The following is a 21,151-nucleotide window of genomic DNA, read 5'->3' on the forward strand; positions in this document are numbered from 1 at the left end:
AAGGGGTGGCTTTGGTGCCTTTCCCATAGAAAAGTTGTGACTATTTAATAAGATGATGACTGTTCAGTGTTGAAGAATGTGCCAAACACATAGAAATCCCTTGGCAAATAAAAGCACTCCATTAGGTCCCCTCAATTTCATTGACCATGGTTCAGTAACTATTGCAATGACATACATTTGTAAGTTTCAACCTGATTCATTCATTATATTTGCATTATTTAACTTATTAAGTAATAATAATACTAATAATAAATGCTTTATTGTCATTTTGTCTCAAATATTTTACATGTTCAATTTCATTAAATCCACAACTCTAGGGGGTATCTACTAGTTTAATCTCCATTTTACAAAAGTGCTTGTGTGTGCTCAGTCATATCCAACTCTTTGTGACCCCATGGACTGTACCCCACCAGGCTCCTTTGTTCATGAAATTTTCCAGGCAATAATTTTGTGGTGGGTTGCCGTTTCCTACTCCAGGGAATCTTCCCAACCCAGGGATCAAACCCATGTCTCTTGTGCCTCCTGCACTGAGAGGCAGACTCTTTACCAACTGCGCCATCAGAATATGTTACAAATGGGGGAAACTAAAGCAAAGAGAGATTAAGCACCTTTCCCAAGGTCATGCAGCTAGTAAGTGGTATAGGAGAAATTTAAACCAATTAGTCAAGCTCGAGTACACATGACTGAATTAGAAGATGAGCATCTCAAGGTCAGTGATTGCAAAGTCAGGGATTACCTCTTCATTCTGCAGCAATGCTTGGAATAGAGCTTTAGGGATAATGAGAAAATATGTGATGACTACATATTTGAGGAACTGGTTCCTCTCTGATCTCAGAATGGCTGGACAGGTGGCCCAAGTGGACAGCTGACTCCAGTGCATATGCCACCTTCTGTGATGGCCTTGACAGAGGCTCCAGAATGACTCCAGGATTCTCTGAGCATCTCATATCAAGAGTACCACGGAACCCACTGGCTGAATCTTATTGGAGGTTGGGAAGAGCCACCATTTCCCAGATTGTTATTGAGATAGAGTTAGAGCTACCTCTGCATTTAGAATAGCAGGGAAAAGCTGGCAAAAGACAGAGAGCAGAGACTTCTCACTGTGTGGACTGAGGAGCTCCTTCACTGTAGTTTTGAAAGCCACCATAGTGACGCCTCAAAGAAGGGTGCAGGAAATGGTAAAAAAAAAAAAAAAACACCTTTCAGGAAGGGGGGACAAAGACTTGGGCACCATTACCTGGGGAGATGATGCTGCAGGGAAGATGATTCTCACAGCTTCCAAACACTTGTAGGGTGTAGAGGCAGCAATGAGGCCCGAGAGAGGACTTAGAAGGATATAAAAAGAATTTTAAAAGAACAAGGAATTGCCTTTCTCTGTTGGGGTCAGTTGCATGTAATCTTTCAAGAGTCAGAGGCATGCAAGTGTGCAAAATAGGGACAGGAAAGCCTCTCCAATCAATGGTGTTAGGAAAATGGATGTCTACAGTAAAATAATTCATTTGGACCCTTCTCTCACATCATACACAAAAATCAGCTCAAAATGGATTACAAATTTAAATGTAAGACCTGAAACTGTAAAACTCCCAGAAAAAAAACATAAGGAAAACACTTTATGACATTGGTCTTGGTAATGATTTCATGAATATGAAACCAAAAACACAGGCAACAAAACTAAAATTAACAAGTGGGATTACGTTAAACTAAAAGCACAGCAAAAGAAACAGAATTCTGTAGAATGGGAAAACATATTTGCAAATCGTGTATCTATAAGGGGTTAATCACCAAGATATATAAAGAAATATATGACTCAATAACAAAGAAAATCTAATAACCCAATTAAAAATGGGCTAAAGACTTAAATAGACATTTCTCCAGAGAAGACGTAAAAATGGCCAATAATATATGAAAAAAGTATTCATTGTCACTAATTATTCAGTTCAGTTCAGTTCAGTCACTCAGTCGTGTCTGACTCTTTGCAACCCCATGAATCGCAGCACACCAGGCCTCCCTGTCCATCACCAACTCCCGGAGTTTACTCAAACTCATGCCCATTGAGTTGGTGATGCCATCCAGCCATCTCATCTTCTGTTGTCCCCTTCTCCTCCTGCCCCCAATCCCTCCCAGCTAATTATTAGGGAAACGCAAATCAAAACTACAATGAGATACCATCTCATACCTGTCAGGAGGTTACTATCAAAAAAAAAACACAAAAGACAACAAGTGTTGGTGAGGATGTAGAGAAATTGGAATCCTTACATACAGTGGGTAGGAATCCAAAATGATGTAGTTGCTCTGGAAAATAGTATGAAAGTTCCTCAAAAAGTTGAAAATATAACTACCATAAGAACCTGCCGTCTCACTTCTGGGTATATATTGAAAAGAATGAAATCAGGTTCTTGAAAAGATATTAGCACTCCTATATTTGCTGCAGCACTATTCACAATAGCTAAGACATGGGATAAAAGTCCTAAATGTCCATTGACAGATGAATGGATAAAGAAGATATGGTATATACATGTAACGGAATATTACTCAGCCTTGTAAATGGAGATTCTCCAATATGCAACAATGTGGATGGTTCTTGAGGATATTATGCTAAGTGAGATAAGCCAGGCACAGAAAGACTAATACAGCATGACTCGACTGAAATGAGATATCAAGGTCAAATTCATAAAAACAAAGATCAGATTGGTAGTTACCAGAAGCAAGGCATAGGAGGAAATAGGGAGTTATTAATCAATAGGCATATAGTTTCAGTTTAGTAAGATGAACAATCTCTAGAGATCTGTTGTACACCATGAACCAATAGTCAACAATAATGTACATTTAAAATTTGGTAGGAAAACAGATTGCATGTTAAGTAGTCTTCCCACAATACAATAAAACAGTAAAGAAAATTTTTAAAATGATTTCTTAAAAAAGAAAGTGAGAGACATGACCAGGATGTCTTTGGAAAGTTCCACTGCCTCTTCCGGTCTCCCTCGAGAGGAATACGGGTGAATGTGGCCTTACATTGCTCTCTTACCAGTGTCATCTTGAGTGCCAAAGAGTGTGATGAAGACATTGGCATCGGTGCCAGCGTTCTTCTTGTCCCCAGTCTTTATGGTCACTGAAAATGTGGTAGATTTATCTGCCAGGAGAAGAGTGTGGAGAAGTGAGTGGTAGATTGCACCTCCCATGAAGGGAGGAGGGAGACAACATACTAAGCACGTTTCTCTGCTTAGGTTGACTATTTCTATGAGTCACTTTCCTTGCAGTACGTGTTGTTCTGTAGTTGCCTTTAATCTGGAAACTTCCAGAAGGCAGAGACGAGGCTCGCCACCCCTACTTCCAACTCACACAGGAAACCCTCAACCAATAAAGTTGTAGGATGCCTAAGGAAGACTTGGGGTGACTGTGACGTTCAAAGGTTCTTCAGCCGGGAACCCTGGTCTGACTCCTCCAGGTTGGGAAATTTGAGGGATGCGAGTTTCAGGGAAGGGAGCACAAGCATCACAGGAATTGTGAAAGTTCATTCTTCCCCTTGACAAAAATATTCACATTGGGAGTCTATAACGAGCCTGGAGGGGAGGACACAAGACCAAGTCAAAACCAGCTGTAACTATTCTGTTCTATTCCATTCCATTCCTGACAATAACTCCATGCTAAGCCATGTACTTTACAGCCAGCCATACGCTAGACATGTGAGAACACACCCCTGTCACCTCCCCATTCTTGCCACGGAAGACTGAGAGGGTAGCACAGCTAGATTCCCAGAGAAGGACGTGCTCAGAGTCCAGAGTGGAGAGGAAGATGGAGACCTAGTTGGGGAAAGACAGAGGAGAGGGCTGCCCGGGGGAAGAAATCAGCTCTAGTCTAGGAAACCTTTCTGCTCCAGGGCCAGGTTGTCGAGGGGGTTGCTGTCACCACCTCCCCCGCCCTCCTCCGCGCTTGGTGGCAGCACATAGGACTCGTCCACTGGCAGCAGCTCCCTGGACAGCTGGCCATCGTCCTCCTCCACGGCCAGCCAACGTTGGCAGGGAAAGAAGTACCTGTGCGGGAGGGGAATGGCGAGAGTTTGGGAATGTCTCTTTGAGAAGGTCTCATGAGAGAGCAGTCATGGCGGAGACACTAGAGGCCCTCATGGGGCCCAAATGCTCCCCTGTCTGTCCCCACCCCCCAGCACCGCCCTCCCATCCTACCTAGGCTCGGAATCACCCCACTAGTTGCTGGCCTGGTGGTGGTTTAGCCGCTAAGTCCTGTCCAACTCTTGTGACCCCATGGACTGTAGCCTGCCAGGCTCCTCTGTCTATGGGATCTCCCAGGCAAGAATACTGGGTGGGTTGCCATTTCCTTCTCCAGGGGATCTTCCCGACCCAGGGATCGAACTCAGCTCTCCTGCTTTGCAGGCAGATTCTTTACCAATTGAGCTACGAGGGAATCCAGTTTGCCTGGAAGTCTACGCTTGCCTGGAGTAGACAACAAATATGGGATGTGGTTTCCATACACCCCATGGAAAAAGGCTGTGTTAACAGTGCCTGGAATCAGGGTCACATAGGAGGAATCTAGAGAAAGAGGTGTTTCTGGGGATTGTTTTGGCCTTTTCTAGAATCAATCTATTAGCCAGAGTCACTTTGGCAGAGAATATTGTACATAGGAGGTGCTTCATACCTAAGGGATTGAAATGGAATGACCCACTTAAGCTTCTGGAAGATACAAAGAGTATGACCTTTAAGGAGCTGGCACAGCAGACAGCAGACACCATCCAGGGAAGGGAGGTCCAAGTCAGACTCCCCAGCGGAGAGGCTGAACCCAGGGCAAGGGAGGAGCCGGGATGGAAGGGAAGACAGGACGAGGGCCAGGAGAAGCAGCAGAGAGTGGGGACTAAGGACTCGTCTCTAGATCCAGACTGGGTTTGAATCCTGGCTCTACCACCTACAGTCCTGTGAGACTGAACAAGTCTCTTTACAACTCTCTGCGAGAGTTGCCAGATTTAGCCTGCAGAATCACAGAACTCCCAGTTAAATCGGAATTTTAGAAAAGCAAGGAATAATATTTGGGACACACTTATACTAAAATATTATTCTTTGCTTATCTGACTTTCAAATTTAAGCGGCCATTCTACATTTTATTTGGCAAAACCCTCTATAGAATGAGGATAATGCTGCCTATTTCAAAGGCAGTGGTGAGAATTACATGAATTAAACATTTTTAAGTGCTTAAATTGCCTGGCTCTTGGTAAATTCTTGGTTAAAAATTCACTAATACTTTGGTAGTGGTGATGATGATGACAGTGATGGTGATACTTCCTTTCTTTGTCTTCAGCCCCAAGCCTGGGATTTTTGGAGGCCATGGGCTGGACAGTTCACCGTTGGGCTCCTGGGCTCCCAGAACAACTCAGAGGGTTTGGGGACAGACCATCTCTAAGTTGGGGCTGGTGAACCCCACCCCTACTGCCGTCCAGGTGCATAAGATGTATTCAGAGATGGGTCAAAGTCTGGAGATGCTGGGAACAGTGCAGACCGAGGGTCTCATCCCTTTCTGGGCCCCACACCCTCCTGCAGTCCTTACTGCCTCCCATCAGCATGGGAGAGGAGCAGGGCCAGGGGCATGGAGGTGCAACTGTGCATCGAAAGTGAAAGTCACTCAGTCCTGTCCGACTCTTTGCGACCCCATGGACTACTCAGTCCATGGAATTCTCCAGGCCAGTGGGTAGCCTTTCCCTTCTCCAGGGGATCTTCCCAACCCAGGGCTCGAACCCAGGTCTCCCCCATTGCAGGCAGATTCTTTACCAACCGAGCTATGAGGGAAGCTCCCCCATATCTGTGTACCGAGGAACATGGATTTAACGGGTGGGAGGACCTCAGCCTTGAGAGAGACAAACTAGACTGCTTTGAAATTAGTGTTTAAGTGAAAAATGCATATTGTTCCACTTTTAAGCCTTTAAAATGTATGAATGGAAAAGTTAAATTTTTCTTCAACCAAATAATTTATGAATAATAGGCTTTTAGTTCTAAATTATGGCCAATTAAGGGAGAGAGACGGAAATAAAAGAGCGGGGTTGGGGCCGCGGAGGAGTAATCAGAGTGTGGGCGGCTGGAGGAGGACAGAGACGGGAGGAGAGAGAGGTATAAGGAGCTGGAGAGCCTAATACTGGGAGACAGAACCGTCAGCGAGACAGAAAGGGAGGGCGCAAGCGCTCCCACACCCGCGAAGAGCGCATGCGCAAGGCATCAGCGCCTGTCTTCTGGGTGCACCACCCATGTGGTCCCTGAGATACCTGCTCGGGGAAGTTAGAGGTCCTCAGCACTCCCACTGCGGCAGTGTCGCGGGCCCCGAGCCCCCGGATCCCGCTCCCTGGCGGTGGAGAACCGGAGGCAGAGGCTGGACGGGCCTGAGCGCCGGGCATTTAGCCTCCATCCCCAACAGTGCCAACAAGCACCACAGGAGGTCTAGCGGAGGACTGGGCCTCTGGGCCAGTACCCTCCCCTTCCTCCCACGGGAGTAAATCCTGCTCCAGGAGGCCTGGGGAGGGGGCTAGGTGGCTGTTCCTCAGGAGCGGAGGAGAGGCAGGCAGGTGCTCTGGCCGGGTGTCCACCACTCCTGCCAGGGCAGTGGAAGGAAGCGGCAGGGCTGGGGTCAGCAGGAGGTTTAAACTCAGCATGGGAAACAAAACTCGGGCTGCCAAAAGGATGAGTTTCACTTGAAAGTAAAACTGGAACGAGCAGATTGCATACTGAAAGCTGTAAAATGTGTTTAATGCATGGCCTTTCCCATTTTTTGCGTAAAGGCTGAAGCTCATGCCCACCGGTGGTACGGGAAGAGTGGTGTGACCAGAGTGGGTCTGGGTCTCAGGGACTCTGGGCTTGTGCCTCTGCTCTTCCCCTAACACGCAAGATGGCCCCTGCACCCCAAGTTTCGTCGCATTGAGGCTGGATGAAATCATCTGTCAGGTCTTTTCTGTCTCAACATTCTGTGATAACCGCCCTCCCCCCCAAATCCTGGAGGAGTGAGGGGTTTCAGAGAATATCTTCCTGTTAGGTGAAACTTACAGGGAAAAATAATTCAAGAAACTTTTTGTTCAACCCTTGCTGGAAAGCCCACCCAACACATTTGCCACCTGTAATGGAATTCAAGAATAACATCTGTCTGTCACGATTCAGGGTCTTAAGAGACCCGCATCAATCAGAACAGGAATCTATGTCTTAGGACTGGAAACAGAGGTGGAGAAAGGCTACCTGATTGAGTGTGGACAGAGCTCAGAACACTAAATATATTCCTAACTTGTGTGGCATTTGCTTCTTCCTCTCTGAAGTTGAGTGATTCGATTTTATTGCAGATCTATATAAAAAGATAGCTAAAGTATTAAGGGAGGAAGGAAGATGTGGCAAACCTCATTTAGTCAACAAGGACGGGGGCGAGGAAGCAGCAGAGAGAAGGACTTAACAAAGACACACTAATTCAAGACAACACACTCCCAAATGTCCGCCCATTTCTGTTATGTATTCAGAAACTAAAACATCAGAGATTCATAGCTTTAGAGGTGAGGAGGACTTTGAATTTTTAAGTCCTTGCTAATGTACTTGGGATCTCTGGGCTGTAAGGGGTCTTTAAGAGCCAGTGCACAATTTGTCACATCTCCTTCCACTGCAAGGAAGAGCATGGAAACATACACTGAGGAAAAGCCTCCATCAGCTTGGATGCCTGAGAGATCACAATGATTCTCAACATATACCCCCCTGATGTCCACCCTCCGCCCACGTCATATGTTATGAGCAAGAACTAAGCTTCCATTGTGTGAGGCCACTGACATTTTAGGGCTACTTGTTATTTAGCAGAACTTAGCCTGTTCTGACTGATACAACTTGGGATACCACTTGGACATGATTGTCAAATAAATGGTCGCTGAAGTGATGAGGAAGGAAGAGGTTGCCCAGAAGCATGTATTTAAAGTGTCTCTGCCAGAAGTCAGGCAAACTGCACACCCCACGAGCTCAGAGTCTCCTTGCCCGCTGCCATCCACAGTCCCTGGCATACATGGGCACCACAGGAATCAATGGAATCAAAAGGCATCGTGCCCTCTTCAGGTGACACGTTCTTAATTCCTCCTTCAGAATTCCTGCCACAACTCCTAGGTTTCTTAATCAGCCACTATTCTTTTCTTGAAGATGCATTTTCTCTTTTCCATCAGCCCCCTTAGAATGTGGTGCCTGACGTCACTCCAAGGCTCCAGGAACTGTCTGAGCAGAGCCGGTGAGAGGAGAGGACCAGCTCTCCTCATCCCAAGTGTGACAGGGCTGTCAACGTGAACATCAACCTGACACTTTTAAAGCGTTTTTTTTCCAGAGAGGCCAGTGGTGGAGCCTCCCAGGCTAGAGTCCCCAGACAAACTGTCTCAACTTCACAATTTTCTCCCTGCCCAAGGGACTAGCGGCCTCCTTATATGAGAGGATGTAAGTCTGTGGGTAGAGCCTGGTCAACCCACGGGAGACCTCAGACCCCAGGACAATGCACTCAGAGCCACTCACAGCTGCAAACCACCATTAAAAAGACTTTCCACATCATTCGATCACGGACCCTGACAGCTTGAGACTCCTCTAAAAGACCTCAAGCACTCTCTATTTGGAAAATAATTAATCCTTTTTTTTCTGCAATTGAGTTGCAGATCAATAAATCTTCGGTCCCCACTCCCCCCAGTCCCCTCCTCCTGGGGTTTCGAGTTCAGACTCAGCTGCCCTCTAGAGCAACTGTCTCAGAGGCCAGAAGGGCTCCAAGGGGTCCTGCTTGAGGTGCTGCTGAATCTGTCCAGCTCTGGACATCCGAACCCTGGGGCCACTGTGGCTCTGTCTGGGTGACATGGCGATGGCAGGGACTCTGGGTATCACACCCTCTCCTGAGCCTTTCTACTCAGACAGCATCTCCCGAGGGGGCCTGACAGCAGCTGACATCTCCCTGTTCCTCCCCATCTTCCATGCTCAGCTGGAAGGGTGCCCATGAAATGCAGCCAGTCAGGAGCCTGGATGTGTTTGCAATGTGGCTTTGGAGCCCCTTCACCCTGTCTCACCACCCTCTCCAGTGTTCTTTTCCTGTTTCCTATCCTCCATGATCTTCATGCCCAAGAAAAACCCAGTGACCCACTGCATCCCGTATGTGCCCCCTGGCTCTCCACCTCTGTGCCACCTGAATCACATTTTTCAACTGCTTTTAATGCTCTCTGTTTCAAGCACTCAAACATCCAAGGGCTGCCTGTTCATAAAGGCACATCTCGATGCCACCTTGGACAAAAGAGCAGCCTGATCACCTACCATCACACCTTCCTCCCTGGTCCCCTCAGTGTTCTACGTTACCACGCGGAGACCACCAGCACCTGCTCACCCTGCAATCCCTGTGCTCTCCCTGCCTCCCTGGCTGTCAGCTCCTCAACCACCCTGCACATTTTCTTGCCCCATTTCCTAGCTGTCCGGCCACTTTTAGATGTTGACTCACTGGAACCTTTCTGCCCAGGGAAAGAACTGATGCTGCCTTTTACTGGGTGTTGGGCCCCCTGACACACAGCACCTCACTTAGTCCTTGCTATGATTTTTGTTTTGTTTTGTTTGTTTGTTTTCCTTGCTATGATTTTGTGTAAGAGTTTCTTTATGCCCATTGTATGGATGGAAGAACTGAGACTCGAGAGATGAGGTGACTGCCCAGGCCACACAGGCAAAGAGTGGAAGAGAAAGGAACTGAACCGGAACTACCTCCCAGACCATCGTAGGTTTCTGCTCTTCAAAGGTGGTGTCTGAGCGAGTTGTTTAGCTGGTAGCACTTAGCATGGCTTGTGTTTGTTGAATTAATGAATGAATCAACACATCAAGCATAATTTTATCTATTAGTTGACTTAATAAGTATCTATGGTATGCCTATTATGTGCCGGGCCCTCTTCTAGGGACTGGGTGGTGAGGGGGCAGACACAGCAGTGAACAAAATGGAAGCAGTCATTTCCTCATTCAGGGGACCTCATATTCTACATCAGGGAGAGGAAGAATGACTAAATAGAGCAGTTTATGTAAGTCAGTGATGTGGGGACAGTAAACAGAGGAGGAGGAATAAAAGGTCCAGGGCTGGGAGTGGGGTCTTGCTAGGCAGACGGGACCTAAGCAGAGACCTACCTAGACAAAGGATGAGCAAGCCATCTGGGTAGGAGTGCTAGCAGGAGGGGACGGCACGTGCAAAGGCCCTGAGGTGGGACCGCGTCTGCTGGCTTCAAGGAATAGCAAGGAGGGAGCAAAAGGGGTGGGACCGGCCCCTGGAAGTGCTCTCGCTCGTACTCTGACAGACCCGGGAGCCTCTGCATGGTGTGAGCAGAGGAGACACATGGCCTGAGGGTCTGGACAGCTGCAGACACAGGCAGGGCCTGGGTGAGGCAGAGGGGCCAGCCAGGAGGTTTGACCAGGAGGTGCTGAAGATGGGGAGGGGCGTCTGACAGCTTTTCTGACAGAAGGCCCAATGGACGGGGGGGAGTTAAGGGCAGAGAGGAGTTAAGGGCACCCAGTTTGCAAGGAGACCAGTGACTGCATCCGGGACAGCTCAGGGTATATTCACCCTTCTGGCTGCAAAGGTCTTATTCCTGAGCTAACAAAGGTCATAGAAGGTCGTGGCACTGTTGAGAAGACAGTGCCTCTCTGAGAGAAAGATTCACTGCTCTCATTCTGCTTCCAACGAACGGCCACGGTTTTGCATCTCTCTCCCAGGGCAGGCTTTGCTCAGAGTCGCTCTCTGCCTGCCCCTGGTTGGAGCCAGCTGAGCACAGAGCCCTTACTGCTGCTTCAGTAGCAACGAAACAAAGTAAAGAAACCATGAAACACCAACAGGGAAGGATGGCGGGGCGAGAGGGGGAGACGAGCGGAGTGTGGAGTGGAGGAAGGAGAGAGAAAGGGCGGGGAAAAGGAGAGGGGAGTGATGAGAAGGTTCCAGTCACAAGAGTGATCAAGATATAAGACACTTGAGCAAATGTAACAGGGACGTGTAGCCTGTGTGTAGTAAGTGTAGAAAATGTGTAGAAAATGGCCTGACTGAGATACTCAAGGAGCACCTGGATAGACAGAAATGAGTGCCTGGGGGAGCACTTCATGGTCTAAATGTGCAATTCTCTGCACATACATTTAACAGCAAAACGATCATAATTCCAACAGGGTTTTTTAAAAAGTCACCTAATGTCTTGATTTGAAAAGGTAAGAACAACTAATATTTTTAATAATGAAAGAAGACAAGTATGGACAGAAATTAAAACAGATTATAGAGCTGCAATAATTTTCAAGTTGTTGGGCTGGCCCAGAGATGCCAAATCAACTGAACAGAGTTCACCGACCCTAACCAGGCTGCATGGGATGTTCACAGTTTGTCCCTGTCCTTACATTTTTTTGGAGCACTTTATCCTTGTCAAGATTAAATGTTTTCTTTAGATTTTGAGACCATCTTGAGATGTAAGGTGGGCTATTATCTTTAAACCCATTTATCAGAAGAGCAAATGAAAGCTCATAAAGTTGGAGTTTGGGATTGACATGTACACACTACTATATTTAAAATAGATAACCAATAAGGAGCTACTGTATAGCACAGGAAACTCAGTCTACTAACCTGAATGGGAAAAGAATTTGAAAAAGAATGGATAGTTGTATGGGTATAACAAAATCACTTTGTTGTACACCTGTAATGACTACATCATTGCTAATCAACTATACTGCAATATAAAATTAAAAGTTTCTGTAAAGATGGTGTAGTAACTTGTCCAGGGTGACCTGGTGAGTTTCTGGCAGAGCACCTACCCCAGCTGAGGACCCTGGTTCCCAGCGTGGGCTTGTCCCACAGCCCTTCTGTGCCATCACAGGGACCTCATGTGACTTCACAGATATCCATGACACTGGGCTATATGTGAGCTGTCCCTTAGTGTCCCCATCTGGAGTAATCTCTTGGGCTGGTGGGGCAGGGTTGAGGTGGAAGATGGGGTGACCTCCATCAACCCCTACCTTGCACAGAGAGGGGAATGTTTCAAGAGACACCAGCCTGCAGGCCAAGATGTTGTTTAATTCAAACATTTATTTCTTAAGTGCCCTCGACATTCTGGGCACTGGCAGGCCCTCAGCAGCTCCACAAACCCCTCAAGATCTTGCCTGCTTCCTTCTCTGTCCACCTCTGCGTCCCCGCCCCCAACAGCTCCAGGCCTTCTTTCATGTCTATTGCCCCTTGACTCCTCTTGCCCAAAAGGCAATGTGGCCTCATGGTGGAAACACACCAGATTCATCTCTGATGGTCTGGAGTTCTGGTCCTGACTCTGGCACGAACTGGTGCTGGGGCTACAGCCTCACCTCCCTGGGGTGTGGTCCCTTCACCTGTCAGAAGGACAAGACCCCCTTCCCACTCTAGCTCCCGGGGGTAGCTATGAATCTGGAGCAGGGCCAGCAAGCAATGGCCTGTGGGCCAAATCTGGCCCACCACCCACTTATGTACATCCCACAACCCAAGCAAAGGTTTTACATCTTTAAATGGTTGAAAACAGTCTAAAGAAAAATAGCTTTTGTGACATGTGAAAATTACATGGAATTCAAGCTTCAGTGCCCATGAATGAAGTTTTCATGGAACACAGACACATCCATTTACTTTGTTGTTGTGGTTGTTGAGTTGCTAAGTCGTGTCCAACTCTTTGCAACTCTATGGACTGTAGAACCGCCAGTCTCCTCTGTCCATGGGATTTCCCAGGCAAAAATACTGGAGAGGGTTGCCATTTCCTCCTCCAGAGGATCTTCCCAACCAAGGGATCAAACTCACATCTCCTGCATTGGCAGAAAAATTCTTAGCTGCTGAGCCCACCAGGAAGGTCCAGTTCCTGACTACTCTAACTTAAAAAAAAATAGCTTAAATAAAATCCATTGACTTAGGTATCACCTATGGCTACTTTTCTGCAGCAAACGCAAAGCCAAATAATTGAAACAGAGACCAAATGGCCTAAAATATTTGCTATCTGGCCTGCACAGAATAAGTTTCCTTATTCCTGGTCTAGAATGTTAAAGTCATGTCCTGGAAGTCACTTTATACATGGAGAGACTTATGAATAGTAAGTCTGGGCACAGAGATTGGGCCATGGCAGGAATAGAAAACCTGACTTCCTGAAATGATGGACATAAAGAACTGGATTAGATCTTCTACTAGAGTGCCCACCTGACAAGCCAGGCAGCTGAGGGGCAGCCCGAGTCTCTAGGAGGCAATGCCCACCTAGCCAGCTCCTCGGGCCAGACCCGCATCCCAGCCCCGCCCTCCTCACGCATCACAGCCAGCCCGCCCTACCCTTCCTTCCATGACTGTCTTAGTGGCAGGCACGACCTCCCCTCCCTCCCCTCCAGTCCCACTCACGTGATCTCATTGTTCACGTCAGTGATGTCGATTCTGTCCAGGAACCAGCCCGGTCTGTTGCCTGAGTTGTCATGGCGAATCCGAATCTTGGTCAGGGGCCCCAGGTCAATGGCATAGATGGTGAAGGTATCTGTCTGGGAAAGATCAGAGTAGCATTCATGGGGTGGGGGCAGCCCTCCCCACCTCGCCATCAGCTTCACCCTCCCAGGACCTGGGGCAGCCTGAGGCCAATTGTTAGATCCAAAGCATCAGGAAGGAGGGGGCATGGAAAATGTAGCCAGCCATCTGGGGTTTGGTCTGCACTACCGGCTTCTGTTTATTGAATTATCATTAATATACAACATTAAATTAGTTTCAGGTGTACAACATAGTGGTTCAATATTTTTATACATTATGAAACGATGACCAGTTAAAGACCAATTATCATCCATCACCATACAAAGTCATTATAACATTATTGACTATGTTCCCTACGTGTACATTACATCCCTGAGACTTATTTATTTTATAGCTGGAAGTCTCCACCTCTTCATTCCCTTCACCTACTGCGCTACTGTCTTTTCACCTGCCCCTGCCAGGGAGGTCTTCTCATTTTCACTGTGTCCGGAAGGTGGAGGGAGGTAAGAGGGTGATAGAAGTGACTGTGAGAGAGGGGTAGGGAAAATGGGTTGACTGAATGCCCGCATTTGTGTTGTGGGGGATGTGTGTGTATGTTTAGGACCTGTTGCTTGCATGTATGTATGCAGATACTACATGCTGTGTGTGTACGTATGTGCATAAACTCCTTCAACCACAAATTCTGATTAAGTATCTACTATGAGTCAAAGTGCAAATCCGAAGTAATTGACAGAAGGTAAAGTGTAAGACCTAGACTGCTCACCATTCAAGTGGGAAGAGAGACCACTAGAGAAGCCTTATATGATACCAGTATACATATATGATACCAGTGTACGTATACGATACCAGTGTATGTATACGATACCAGTGTACATATACAATACCAGTGTACGTATACGATACCAGTGTATGTATACGATACCAGTGCACGTATATGATACCAGTGCACGTATATGATACCAGTGTACGTACATGATACCAGTGTACATATATGATACCACTTTACATATATGATACCAGTGTGCGTATATGATACTACTGTACATATATGATACCAGTGTACGTATATGCACTGGAGGAAGCAGATGACACTAGGGCCAGAGAAGTGAACCCGATAAGTGAATGAGATCTTCTTGACTATAACTTTTAAACTACTTATTGAAAAGCATTCTAAATTTACAGAAAATTTGCAGAAACAGAGCAATGAAATTTTGTATACCCTTAGATCTTGTTTTCTCTCTCACTCTCTCTTGCCCTTTCTCTATTTTTTGCCTGAATTATTTGAAACTATTTGGCAGATATCGTGATCCTCTACTTTTGAATTCTTCAGCATGGATTTTCTAAGAATAATATTCTCATATAATCTCAGTGCTTGTGTGCTCAGTAACAAGTCATGTCTGACTCTTTGCGATCCTATGGACTGTAGCCTGCCAGGCTCCTCTGTCTATGGGATTCTCCAGGCAAGAATACTGGAGTGGGTTGCCATGCTCTCCTCCAGGGAGTCTTCCCGATCCAGGGATTGAACCTGCGTCTCCTGCAGCTCCTGCATTGTAGGTGGATGGATTCTTTACCACTGAGCCACCAAGGAGGCCCATACAATGACAGTACAATTACCAAATTCAGGAAACAAAGTCAACACAATATTATTTAACATGTAGTCTACATTCAAATTTCATCAGTTGTACCAATTACATCCTCTGCAGCAATTTCCTTCCAATTCTAGTCATCATAGTGGCTGCAAGTTTTAAAGGAAACACAGAAATAAATCCTGATCTTCAAGTCATGGGAAGGTGGTGTTGAAGAAAAAAGCAGGGACATCCAAAATAGATCAAGCAATGAGCCCAGAAATATTTTTAATGGATTTGTACATTTCTGGTTCTCCTCTGTTGACGAGGGAAGCTGGCTTTGGGATGCTGGCAGAAATGGGAAAGGTGACATGAGAGACAGTCTTCTAGCCAGAGGACCCTGTAAAATCTCAAGGGACAAGAATGACAGTTGCATTTTTCCATGCTTTTACTACTACACCTGGAAGGAGAGGATCCTGCATTTCTCTAAATGCTCAAATGCCGTTGTGGCATCACTGCCTCAGGATGTAGGTTGAGCTTCTCAGCTGTCATTTAAGGCTCTCACGCCCCCACCCCTTCAGTTGGTCATGTCAAGCTTCTCAGAGGCAGCACCCACCATGGCTTGGCAGTAACCACAGCAGAGTGAGAAGACCCACCGTCCAATGTCCTCCAACTGGCCTTCCGCACTTCCACCCCACACCTCCCTCGTGTGGTTCCGTCTTCAGGGAACACCTCTCACTGTCATCGTCAGATCAATACCATATTCCTCCACCATGGCCCAGCTCACACGCCTCCTCCCCTCCAAGTTTCCTCCAAAGCCCATCTTCTGGTCAGCACTTCCTCCCCGAACCCCGTGACCCCACTCAGCACCTGAGGGTCTGGTACCTATGCCGCCTCCAGTTAGTTCCTGGGCGCTTCCTGGCACCAGACCCCACCTGTGCCTTTCCTTATGTCCCCACCACAAAGCCCCGGTGCTGTGGACGAGGTGCTTCCCTTCTACCCGGCTGGACTGGACAGGGCATAGGGCTGGACACAGCAGTTGCCGTGCAGGCTGGGCCTGCCTTGGGAATCAGCAGAGGGCTCCCTCCATCTGGGACCCACCAGCCCCCCCTGGGGGAGCCCACACCCTACCTGTCCCTGCTCAAACTTGTTGGACTTGTCTGACTTCTTCAGGGGCCGCTCGCCGGTGTCCCCGTACTCCTCCCCATAGATGGTCAGGAAGACGTTGGCATCAGTGCCAGCCTTGGGCACATTTCCCGTGATCACCTGTACCTCGTAGGTGTTGGCTGGGGGACACAGAAAGGCACAGTGTTGAAGACACCTGGGCCTCGGGGTGGACCTGAGGCTCAGCCCATCAGATCTAGCCAGATGGTGGAAGCAGGAAAGACCTCGGGGTACACCCACGTCTACACTGACATGGAGGCAAACCGGTTCCTCCTCCCTACCCAAGACTTCCCTTCACCACGAAGGCCAAGAAGCTGAGAGTTCTGGCAAGGCGCTGGTCCTCAGCAACCCTCCTGCTGATGTCCCCATGATGAGTCACGGCGCATTATACCAGGGCTCCTCCCAAGAGTCTCAGAGCAAGGGCAATGCCAGCCCCAGCAAAGAACAGTCCGTGGTGACATTTCAGCACAGCCCAGGTCAGGAGAGCCGTGGGGGGCCCCACCTGCAAGGTGGGCTGGGCATCCTCCCCTCTCGGCACCCCCCCAACCCTGGGGGCTGAGTGACCCCTCTGCAGGCTTACGCTCAGGACCCTCTTGGCCCGCGGGCACCAGCTCCACCACCAGCTCGTTGTCCTCCTTGCCCCGGGCCAGCCAGCGGTGGGCATCGAACTTGTACTCCTGGATCACCTCCTGCATCCCGGGCTCCAGCTCCTCCTCCTCTTCTTCCTCCTCGGTCTCCTCCTCCTCTTCCTCGGAGGAGGACTCCTCCTCCGATGAGGACTCCTCCTCCTCGTCCCCCTCGTCGCTGCCCTCCTCCTCCTTCTTCTTCTTCTTTTTCTTCTTCCTCTGCAGCTTGGCCTTCAGACGTTCCTTCCGGAGCAGCTGCCGCAGCCTGTCCTTCTCCTTCTTCCTGCGCGCCTCCTCCTCGGGCGTGAGGTCCTCCTCCCGCACCACCAGGTGCCGCAGCCACACGGTGTCCACGTACCAGCTGGGGCTGAAGCCCTCGCCCGTGTGGCCAAGTCGGATCTTGAAGACCTGGCCCACGTCCGCCGCCTCCAGCTGCACGAAGCACGGGGACAGTGGCTTGGGGGGGGCGCCCTCGGCATCCTCCCCAGGGCTCTGCGGAGCCAGGGGCTGGGGCCTCTGAGTCAAAGCTGCCCGCGCACCTCCTCGCCCACCCCCCGCCCGCCCAAGGCTGGTTTCCCTGCAGGACCCCCCTCCACCCAAACTGATGTCTTCTGAACCCCTGGTACAGTGGGTCAAGATGGGCTTCTTCCCCCTCTCTTTCTCATTCTCCACTTTAAACACACACACACACACACACACACACACACGGCACGTCACAATCACTCCTGTTTTTCTTATTTCTGTATCTTTGCTCCCTCCTGCAGAATGTTTTTATTCCCTCCTCTGCCTCTAACTAAACCTATTCATTCCAGTTCCTGAGCTTTATTATTACCTTTTTTTTTTAGTGTTGTGACTTTCTGTGCTCTCTTTCTGAGCATTATTTTTTCCCCAGAATTAATCATATAAAACTTTTCCAAGAAGGAAAAAAAAAATGTGCTGTTTGTCAAAGACAGAAGTCTCCCCCACACCCCCAAGAGGCCCCAGCACCCCCCCTCCACACCCAGCCCTCCCCTCCCCGAGTGCTCAGGGGGGTCCCGGAGGTTGGCAAGGTCTCGGCCTAGCCTGGATGCCCTCTCTGCCCACGGGCACTACTGTCTGTGCACTCAGCTCTCTCCCGCACTGGGCCTAGCACACGGCCGGCTCAAAGGGCAGGGATTTAGCTCTGCTTCAGAGAAATGGGTCCTCGACCTGCCATCTGCCACTCTGGTCTGAGCCTGACATTGAGGGGAGGTCTGGCCCCGGCTCAGGGGACGGCCCCCATGCTGAGAAGACCGAGGCCCAGGGCTGCCCCATGAGCTGTTCAGTGTCCCCCCACAAGTGGAGCTCAGACCTGCAGGAGAGATCGGGCCTCCTGACTCACTGTTCATGAAGCCACAATGTAGCCAGAACTCCTCTGTGAGAAAATGAGCAGCCAAAATGGAGCCCAGGACCCCCTGAAAGAGGAGTGTATTCTCAGCTTTGTAGGGATGGGCTCTGGATATGGGAAGTTCCTTCTTCAGCACATTCCAGTGGTTCCTGGTCACAGCACCCTCGCAGTCTGGCTCACTTGCCATCTCTCTCCCCCATCTCCTCCTCTCCAGTATTTTCCAGGTCACAGCACCCTCGCAGTCTGGCTCCGTCGCCGTCTCTGCTCCCCCATCAACCTGCCCAGCTATGAAGGAGGCCACCACCACACCCAGCCACGCAGTCCACTCACATCCAGAAGACGCTCTGCTCCTAACACCTCCATGACTGGTCACAGTTTCCTAAGAACTTTCCCTGACACTGGCCATTTTCATCCTTCCAGGGGCTGTGAAGCAGGCCAGGTAGTTACTGTAAAACTAGGTTTGAGCTGATACAGAAGCTGAGGCTCAGGGAGGTGAACCGATCAGGCCTCTGCACTCTCAGCCGTGTCAGGAGAGGGTTGGACTCCAGGAGGCCTCCTCCACCGCTGACACTCCAGACACCCATGACCCGGGCCCAGCTCAGCCAGGACCCTCTCTGCTGGGCACTGGGTTAGGACTCTTTGCTGAAGGCCAGGCTATTTATGGCACACACGCAGAGCAGCCAGCATGAAGATGCTACTGCAGAACGGATCTGCAGACGTACACATATGCACGCATGCACTTGTGTCCCACATAAAACCTTCACGTGCCCTTTAAAAGGCACCAACCTGGGTCCTCCTCTCCTGCCAACAGCATGCGCACATTCTCACCTCTTTTTCTCTGCTACTCAAAGGGAAGTGAGGTGGCCTGGGGCACTCAGAACAGAGCCACGAGACCCCGAGCCTCCCAGTATCCTGGTTGGGAGGCATGGCCCTACTCTTAGGCTGAGTGAGCTGTCGAATCAGAGGACAAGGCTGGAAATGAATGCAGTGACCAAGGCTAGCGCCATATTTTGCTAAATTAGAATCAACCCTCCAGCCGTTCTCAGAATTGGCAGCATGTTAGTATCACTGGTAGAGATTTTAGAAACATACCCCAGTATTCTTGCCTGGAAAATTTCCTGGATAGAAGAGCCTGGCAGGCTACAGTCCATGAGGCCACAAAGAGTCAGACACAACTGGGCACACACATACACACACACAGAAAACATATCCAACCATAGAGGTTCTCATTTCATCGATCCAGGTGTAGACTAGGCGGCACTCGTTTCTTAAAGCTCCTCAGACGGTTCTAATAAGAAGCCAGGGCCGAGAACCAATCCCTCTGTGTTCAGACATATGCTGAGCCCTCTCTTGGCCCTCCCTCCACCACCATGGCTTTACCCCCACACACCTGGAATGTGTCCTTGGACGCCCGTTCAAACACCTTCGCGCGGCTGGAGAGGAAGAGCGCTTCTGTCTTGCCTTCCTCGCCATAAATCTGCATGAAAACTCGGGCAGTGGAGCTTGCTCCGCCTACATCCCCGGTCCAAACCTCAACCTCGTAGTGGGTCACTGGGCGGGCACACGGAGGAGAAGCAGGACATTCAGTAATGGCAACAGCAGTAACCATGGTTACAAAGCAAACATTTCCCAAACCTATGCCATGTGTCTGCTGCTTCTTAGGCATTATCTCGTCCAATCCTCCCTTCAGTATCATAAGCAGTATTATTGCCATTTTGCAGATTGACACACTGAGGCTTTGAGGACTTGAGTCGGTTGTGGAAATGGCAAACCTAAGCAGACTCCAAAGCTCAAGCTCAGTTCTCCTCTGTGCCGCATGTGTCCTCTGGAACCAGGAATGAGGTCAGCACACCAGCTGGCACCCTCTGCTGTGTGCCTACCCCTGGGTAGATACTGTGGGGCAGAAAGAAGCAAAAGGCTATGTGTTTGTCTTTTTCCCTTATTTTCAGTAAAGGAGGATGGTTGAAATGGTAATCTTCATTTAAATATAGGCATCTTTCAGATGATACCAACAGAGCTACACAGAAAGAATTTGTCTCTATGTTGAAGAAATACTGTTAAGTTGTTAGAGGGTGGAAATGTGTTATAAGTATTCACCATTAGAGGGCGCTTCTTATAGGAGAGCAAAATGTCTCCAAGAACTATGGGACCATATTTTTTTTTTCTGAGTGGCTATTACAAGACTTGTCCTCTCAGCAATGCTGTAAGGTGAAATCATAATTTTTTCAAGTTAAGACTTATTTTCAACAAGATAAGGGGTCTCCCATTACCACAGCAATGTGAGAAATTGGCTGCTGAAACCGACGGGACTGGCTGAGAGCCGAAAGAAGTTGAACTAGAGATATAGCTTTAGCTGGGGGTGAGGTTGGGCAAGCTGATGAACAGAAAGGAGACCCAGTAAAAGCCAGCATTCTTAATGGGGAGAACCCCAGTCTCTGTTCCCTCTCTCTGGTTTCAATAACAACCAGGATTAAACAAAATTAGGAGAGATAAAAATTAGCATGCAAAGAACAAGAGCCAGCTATTGGAAATGAACATGTGGTCGCTGAAATAAAGTATTCCAAAGAAAGGGTAAAGTCAAGGACAGCACGGAAGAACAAAAAGGAAAATTCCCAAGAACAAAATGATAGAAAGATAAGAAAATCAGAGGAAGCTTAGCAAATCTCAGTTCTAAAGAAAACAGCAGACACAGAGAGTTGGAAATTGTCAAATAAATAAACACACACACACACAAAAAAAAGGTCCCAGAGCTAAAAAAAACACTTCTAAATTCAAGGAGCTCTTGAGTTCCCAGAAGACTGGATGAAACCAAAATCACAAAAGATACTGAAGACATCATGAAATTTCAGAATGCTAGGAATAAAAATAGGATCCTGCAGGTCTTAGAGAGGAAAAACCCAAAGGTTTGGGTAGCAGAATGGCATCAGACTTCCCAGCTGTAACCC

General features: G+C 48.5%; 1 protein-coding gene across 3 annotated transcripts in view; it reads right to left on the bottom strand.

Annotated features, from left to right (window-relative positions):
- The window catches only part of LOXHD1 (lipoxygenase homology PLAT domains 1), a 193,689-nt gene that overhangs the window by 71,999 nt on the left and 100,539 nt on the right, over positions 1-21,151 (bottom strand). For 2 of the 3 annotated variants that reach the window (XM_043889514.1, XM_043889513.1), the window contains exons 18-23: positions 19,597-19,757; positions 16,795-17,272; positions 16,182-16,336; positions 13,369-13,502; positions 3,865-4,031; positions 3,026-3,130 (exon numbers count right to left, since the gene is read on the bottom strand). In XM_043889514.1, the coding sequence (XP_043745449.1) occupies positions 3,026-3,130; positions 3,865-4,031; positions 13,369-13,502; positions 16,182-16,336; positions 16,795-17,272; positions 19,597-19,757 (1,200 nt within the window). Of the gene's footprint in view, positions 1-1,237; positions 1,888-3,025; positions 3,131-3,864; positions 4,032-13,368; positions 13,503-16,181; positions 16,337-16,794; positions 17,273-19,596; positions 19,758-21,151 lie in introns of those variants that run through there. The other variant, XM_043889515.1, reaches the window with a different exon arrangement.

The sequence above is a fragment of the Cervus elaphus genome, chromosome 27 (assembly GCF_910594005.1).
Source record: "Cervus elaphus chromosome 27, mCerEla1.1, whole genome shotgun sequence".
Lineage (NCBI taxonomy): Eukaryota > Metazoa > Chordata > Mammalia > Artiodactyla > Cervidae > Cervus > Cervus elaphus.